At 32.8% G+C, this 8,130-nt stretch overlaps 1 protein-coding gene across 1 annotated transcript in view; it reads right to left on the reverse strand.

The window, feature by feature from the left end:
- The window catches only part of LOC105623033 (monocarboxylate transporter 4-like), a 37,468-nt gene extending 30,798 nt beyond the window's left edge, over positions 1–6,670 (reverse strand). The window contains exons 1-4 of the mRNA XM_012204436.1: positions 6,500–6,670; positions 5,211–5,376; positions 1,327–1,434; positions 627–800 (exon numbers count right to left, since the gene is read on the reverse strand). Of these exons, the coding sequence (XP_012059826.1) occupies positions 627–800; positions 1,327–1,434; positions 5,211–5,376; positions 6,500–6,670 (619 nt within the window). The remainder of the gene's footprint in view (positions 1–626; positions 801–1,326; positions 1,435–5,210; positions 5,377–6,499) is intronic.
- Between the last annotated feature and the right edge of the window lie 1,460 nt (positions 6,671–8,130).

Here is an 8,130-nt window from a genome sequence, read left to right on the forward strand (position 1 = left end):
TATATATATATATATATATATATATATATATATATATATATATGTATATATACGTGCATACGTATGTAAAGTAACTTGGTGAGAAGGTGGAATATTAATGAGTACAAAAGTGGAATCGTTGCAAGCACCGGAATTCGTTTCGTTTTGCAGAAATACGCGGAAATGGAACTGAATCCACAAATCTGAATCTAATTCGATAAATAACAGTTTTTTTACGATTGCTTAAAAAAAAAATCATTCGTGGTAAAATTCGCTCCTATTTCATTACATCGAAAATCTATACGCAATACGTTATTTGTTTTAAAATTCAAAATTGTTTAAAAAAGAAATATAACATCTTAATACTGGCTAATATTATAATCAATTATATAATCCTTTGATAAGTGACGAGATTATATTGAAAATCAATATACTGAAGGGATGAGAGTTTGATATTTTCAGAAATGATATTTACTAACATAATATTTTGATATCCGGCGATTAAAATAACTGACATTTTTCTTAACGAGTTGTTTATCACTCGACGATGGAATATTCTTCTAATTATTCATAGTATTCGAACAATTTTTGTATATTATTGAAAAAAACAATAAATACAAAACGATAAATACAAACGCTTTACGTACCTATGTCCATCAAATGGATCTCACCAAGATGTCGTGCGGCGTAAAGGTGAAGTAATCCGAAGGCGAGCTGCATCCCGGTGGTGAGCAACAGGGCGAGAAAACCGGCGGCGCAAACCAGCCAGCCCCATCCACCCTCTGGATAGAAATGCGCCCGCATACCGGCGACGTCTATCCCTGATAGAAAAGATTATCCTCTTTATAATTCAAAGATAAATCACGGAATCGCATTCGGATACTGTCAAATGTCGATAATAGAATATCTTGCGGCAAGGATGGATTTAGCATTTTAAACTCTTGATAGGAGATTTCTGATATATGAATGAGAAATTTGCAAAGTGATTCAGTTTTGTAATTTGTAATAGAGACCTTGAGTTGAAAAAGTAATATTTCATTATCATTTTGTAATATATTATTTTAATTTCCTAATTTATAATATATTAATATTCATCATTATCACTAATATTATTTATCACTAATATTATTTATGTAATATTTATTTATTTACTTAAGAATCATATGATTTAAATAATTTATTGGAGTAATATTACATACAAAAAAATGCATACAAAAAAGGAAAAAAAAGAAACAATACTGTTATAGATGATATAATTGTATTCATTCTATTATTATTCTATCATTGAATATTCAAATATATAATTTTGCAAAAGGGGGAGAGATAAAAGAGAGATACATATTATACCTGTACGACGAAGTGCGGGTACACAACGATGCAGACTGCGTAGGTCGCCCAAGACCCAATTCGTATTGCCACCTATGGTTTCATCGTCCATGTAACGCAGACGAGTGTCTGAAAGAAATCATGAATTAATTATCACGAAACACATCATTTATGTAATTATTCAAGTATCTCTATATATTTTCTGCCTGGAATTAAACAAAAGAAGCAAAAGAATGTTCTTAAATATAACCTTGTCGAGGAACCATAGTTGGTTCACATTGAACGGTAGCGTTGCGCTATCGAGCATTCGTTGAATTGAAACACTTAATTCGTGAAATAATACACTACGTGAAGACATTGAACTCCCGCATAATGGGAAACGGCTGTTCGATTACCGCGACGACGACACCTGCGGCTGGCAACAGCAGCGTTTGCATGAGACAGAATGTGAGATAGATAAGAATCAAGAAGAAAGAAACGATGTGAGAGATGGTAGGAAGGAAGGAAGTGAAAAGATGACGGTCAGGTAAATGCATCTTTGAAAGAAACGACGAAACTTCCGTTAGATTGAAAAAAGTAACGTTGGGCACGAAGTCAAAGAGCGGGTTATGAAAGAAGGAAGAAAGATTGAAGATCATGAAATAGGCGGGACCGTAAAAAATTATAAATTCAGAGCCAGTTTCTGATCGCGGGAGAAGATTTAATTAAATTTATGGTCGTGTATGTTGCGTATGCGCTACGCTAACCCAAACTTTTCCATTAGCGGCGTTAAATGTTAAACACCTTTGGGTTTTGTGTTGTCACGCATATAATCCTGGCAAAAATCGAATTTGAGAGTACCGTGGTTATTTAAATTTGCAAGTCTAGTGGAGCTGTTTTCATCAAATATGTAATTAATTAATTATTTTGTTTGATTAGTTTGAGTTTGATATAAAAGATTGATAATATTTTCTCACTTGCCTTCTACAAATTCATAATCATTTTGTCCTTCTCCGGAATTCACAAATATTAAAAATTAAATATCGCTCTTTTTCATGTAAAATATTTTTCCTCAATACCTGGAAAATATGTTTCTCTACATTTGGTAATTATTCGCATGCGTTACTTGATTTTACATTTCGTTTTATACAAGTAATTAAAATTGGGTTTCCGAATGTCTCAGTTTCTAATTTATTCGCGAGTTGTTCTCGTATTATATAACAGTTTGACATCAGTTGTAAATTATCGCACCACCGTGTCAGTATGAGTAAAATTGCGTTCACCAATGCAATTCAATTTCGAGAACATGTCCATAAGTGGATAAGTTTCTACGCAAGCTCTGTTGCGCTTATTAATGTTCAGTTATGTAAAACCATTTGGAAGAGATTATTTGCACGATGCCTAGCATTGTCGTCGTTATCGTTATCGTTATTGCTGCCGTTATCTTTACCGGTAACGAGAGACGTAAAGACGTTACACATTCGCCTTTAGGTGAGTAAATCAGCGAGAATGAAATATTCTTCATTACCCGGTACGTAATGAGAATAAGGTATGAAAGGAGCGCGTAATGAGGAACGCACATTCCTACGCGGCAGAAGGAAGAGAGAAAAAAGGTGCGAGCGACAGTAGGCATTTTGCCGAAAATGACGTGAGACATAGAAATTGTCGAGGATGACACCGAGGGCAAAATTATCGTGGGAGTTATGAGGGTATTTTCTTGATGCCGGAAAAAGAGCGGCAAAAATGCGAATTTCTTGCGAACGTGCCGCATCCTTAGTGAAATCATGGTCGCATTTCCGCTGCACGATCTAAACGAAATATCTAAAATACCGCTTCGAGAAGCATGGAGAATGTGCAGTGATTGCCTCAAAGTAAATACCCAAGAGGCTTCGATATATAAAAAGAGAACGTTCTGCCTCTCGAACGTATAAGTAACTTCGGCTTCGTGGATATTTCTATTTAAACTTTGCAAAATTTTCGCAATCTTCATGTTATCGAAGCCATGTAACGATAAAAAAAAAACTATCAATAACATTTTCTCCGACATTGCGTCATTTATGCTGTCATGATTTTAAAGAAACTTAAGCCTCGATACTTTTTGTACTTTTTATAATTCGATAATTCAAATAATAAAAAAAAATGAATAGATAAAAGAATATTAAGTTCTTCTTTTATGTTTATTACGATATAGATAAAATTATTGATTCTCTTTCATATAAAAGAAACCAAAATTACAATTCCGATTGCTATTCGAATTCACCTTTGTCAATCGAGATTGAATACCGATGGTTGACCTACATTTATGATAGACACTGTTTTCAACATCAAACACAAAATTTTAAGATACTTCTTCGACAGAGTTAAGTGGAAGCATTGATTCTTATTTTACCATCGTTGTAAGCTTTTCATTTTATCCTACTTCTTTTATTTTCTGTCTTCATACGAAGATAAAAGAGACAATTAATATTCGAGGAACAACGAAAATTAAAAATTTTCAAAGTATATCAATGTTTTTTTACACACATAAAAGACCTAATGTATATAATATATGTATAGGGTAACTCCGGCAAATACGCCGCGCTGACATTACACTGCAGAAGTCAGAAAAAATAGGAGTAGGGATAATTTTCCCGCAATTACTACTCTCTCTCTGTTACATGCCTTTATGTTATATTAGTGTAATGTTACGATTTCAATTTCTTACTGTTAATATTAATGAAATTATTGAATCGATTTGTCTGTGTTAAGTAGCACCATCATAAATTATAATCTATAAAATGATTACTGTAGGACGTGCAAAAGACTTAGTGGTGTTATTTCGTGTAGAGAAATAGTAAAACATGTTGTATAACAAAATACAAGTATTTCGCTCTTATATTCTTTGTTTAGTTTGTTGTTTTGTATATCCCACCTGTTTGGAATATACGGCATTTTTAGCGGGCGGGATTTATACCCAAAGCATACAAAGTGCGCAGATTGAATTCATTGCACTAAATGCAATAAACGCATTACATGAAATATATACCTCATGTCATAATACTTGTAATACATGTGGGAAGGTTGTAATTATTATTTATTACTTCATATATATATTTATTATTCTTATTCCTTAATAAAACTTTATAAACGCATTTTATAAGTTTTTTGTGTCATTTTACGTCTTATTTATATGCATTATTTGTAAATTTTTCATGAGTACGTACGTTTCCCCCCCTTCCCCCTATGAGTAGCCATATATCCCACTCCTATGGAATATACGGCAAAAATGCAAAGGTTTAAAAAAGTTCATTTTTTAATAGGAAATATAAATATTTCGGATTTTTTTCATAATAGTAGACAGTACAAAGTTTTTATTGTTATTTATATAGTTCGTTTACTTTAAACATAGTAAATAATACTCAATAAATTGAATTTTTGATAGATGCGGCGTTATACCGGAGTTACATGAAAAAACAGACTTGCTAAAAACTTTATATAGCAATCTCGTATTTTCTAAACATATTACTTTATAACAGAAATATTTTCTAAAAATTTCTATACAAAAATTGGAAGAATTTTATGATTTTCTCTGCTATCAATCTATATAATATGAATTTCTGCAAGAAATTAGATATACGGCGCACGAATTGCGACATTATTATAAATTCCGGTTGTGCGAACATGCTACATAACTTCAGATTCACTCGAATTAATTCAGTTCATTTAATTAAAGTAAATTCAATTAAACATCTGAATATTGGCACAACTTTAATATTGCTTCCGGAATATAAACGGAATAATATATCTCGCGATATGTATCAAATTAAAATTTAGTAAGAATAATATTAATTTTGAGATTATGGACGATAATTCATGAATTATTCTGCATAATTGGTATTCAGGATATACGATTGGAATATATTTGACTAACTGAAAAGTAAACTCACCGCCGTGATACGAACTTCCACGGTGCGGCGTGTACGTGCCATTTTGACCCTCCATACAATGAGTCGGCGTATAGTACTGCATGGGATGTTGCATGTAATTATTGGGGGTGTTGGGGACATGTACAGGATGACAATGTATGCATCTTCGTGGTGTCTCGGGCGGAGCCTGCAAATAAGATGAATTTTCAACGCATTTGAGTGTTAAAGAGACGAGGAGCACAATAAGTAAAGGCGTTCATGTAGACAATCGCCATGTTTATTATTATTATATACGAAATATTACTCTGCGCTGATGTATTATGCAATATTGCGCAAGATTATTTCTCAAGTTGTTAATAACAATATACCAGTATTGTACATGAAAATTTTATCGTATAAATGTCATAAGCTGAATTTATAATGTCATTTCAAAAAGAGAACGTTAACCTTAAAAAATTATTTATTACTTTTATAAGTAAAAAAGATCTTATTTTCAAAATGAAAAATTTTTCAAAATGAAATAATCGGGACACCAAAATGTGTTTTTAAACTGGAAATTAAAAATTCCAAAGTATCGTTTACGTAAATATTGCTTAAAATTAAATGACTTGTAATAAATGTTGATTAAAGCTATGTCTCTATTCTATATTTCTTTCCTAGAGAGAAAAATCTATTTTGCTAAAGTATTTAAAAATTTAGATAAATGGATACCGATTTAAAAATAATTTTATTGGATCATCAAAATAGCTAGATAGAAAACTCAAAGGACATAAACAATGCTGCAAAAAATTGTGGCATTCTAGTAATCAATTTGAACATCCTATCAATAAAATTTATTCTCAGATCTGTATCTAGTTAAATTTTTAAATACTTCAACAAAACCATTTCTTTCCATGCGTGAATTATTTCCTTTGCAGTTATAATAAAATCGATTTTCTCATATATCGCATTTAATAATGTGTGTAGATCGATAAAATACTCTCTTTTTACTATGTTATATCTCTACATTATTATCTCTATATTTATTTTTTATTTTCACATATTGACAACCAATTTGAGCGTAATTATTTTGATAATCCAATAAAATTTATTTTCAGATCTGTATTTAGGTAAATTTTTAAATATTTACAGTAAAACCATTCTTTCCACATAAAAATTAATAAGAGATCACACGATACGCTTCAATTGATTATAATCTGCGAAAATCGATAAACGAGTATATAAGATCTTTGCAAAATTTTCAGGACCCCGATCAATCATGATGTAATCGCGCATGATGTAATAACAGACAGACGGTTTCAACAGCTCACCTGCATGGAATGTTGCGAGCGCAACGATCTTATCGAACCGGTCGGGTGCAAGGATGGCACGCTGCCGCCGAAGCTCATGGCCGAATTTCTGCATCCTCCCGGGGTGGACCAACCGCCGCGCACGCTAGCCGTAGTCCACCCCATCCCGCTTCCGCAGTCATCCACCAGCATCTTCAGGGCGGGTGGACACACCGCGTTTTATGCTTCCGACATCGATGGCATGTCAACGGTTACGTCAATTCGACGCTCGATGCCCCGTACTCGTGTTACGTTATACGGAGAATACGGAGTATTACCTCCGTCGTAATACGGAGAAAAACTAAATTACATCTTTCTTGCTCGCCGGTCAAATTCCCTGAAGCACGACTTCCGGAATGGATGACGTTAGATGAGTCTCGCTGAACACGAAGGTGAGGTATGGAGATAGTTGTTCGACGATGCGTTCGAATTGCGGTAGATATTTTCCATTTCGGTCTGCAAGCAACATGGAACGTGCTCTGATTTGCTACCCTAGTTATCGATAATTACATTACACGCAATACGTACGTGTGCATATATAGATTGCTTGAATTTATCTCCTATTCTAATCGGATACGAGTAATTTGCAACGTGCTAAAATAATTTATCATTCAAGCTGCATATTTGACAGATATGTCAATATAACAAGTAATTGTAACAAGAAAGATTGTTACAATTTTTATCTCTTAACAAATAACAATTTTACCGCTTGATTGAATCCACATCACGTCACCACATCACGTAATATGCAAACGGTAATATGTATTTTCGCGTCGTTTTAGTTATGCCACATTGAAAATCTTTAATTAACTTTACGTTCAATTAATTAATTATGTTATCATTTCCCGAGTGAAAATATGAAATATGCATTTCAATACAGTCATTTAGGCATGCCGTAATAATTTTTATTGTACAGGTAATAGGGATCATAAAACTGTCATTATAAATTCAACGATTACGTTATTGTGCGTTTCGAGAGTCGGGAAACAGCCGATTGCTGATGTAGGTAAAACATTAAATATCGAATATATGCATCGCGGGTAGGATTTGTTCGATTTGTACACGAGGATTTATAGCGTGAATGTTTTATGCATGTACTCATCCGAGAGAAGAGTCGATGAGGATAAAATTGTTATTGGATGCATATCGGACGTGCACGCGCAAGTTATTTTGCTTGGAGTTATTGGCATACACGCCAAAAACACATCCTATTTCGTCGGTTGAATTCAATTAATCTCCAACCGTCTCGCAAGTTTAACTAACAATGAATCTTGCACTTTCAGCAAAAAAATTCCCTTTCAATTCACAAAAGTCATCAAAAGCGGCTTGCGGATTCAACATCATTTTCCAAGTTTTCAACAATATTTTGCAAAAAATTTGTTTTTTAGTTGATAATTAGAAATATAGTTGTAATTATATTGTAAATTTAAATTAAAACTCGAAAATCCAACTCTGTAAGATTTTATAAAATAAATGTGAAATATTAAAACGGAAATATTCGCTGGAATTTATGGGCACGTTTTATAAGATCTTGTTGCTCTGCCATATCGCAAAAAGCATATATATATATATATATATATATATATATGTATATATATATATATATATATATA

Source organism: Atta cephalotes (genome assembly GCF_000143395.1).
Source record: "Atta cephalotes unplaced genomic scaffold scaffold00052, whole genome shotgun sequence".
Lineage (NCBI taxonomy): Eukaryota > Metazoa > Arthropoda > Insecta > Hymenoptera > Formicidae > Atta > Atta cephalotes.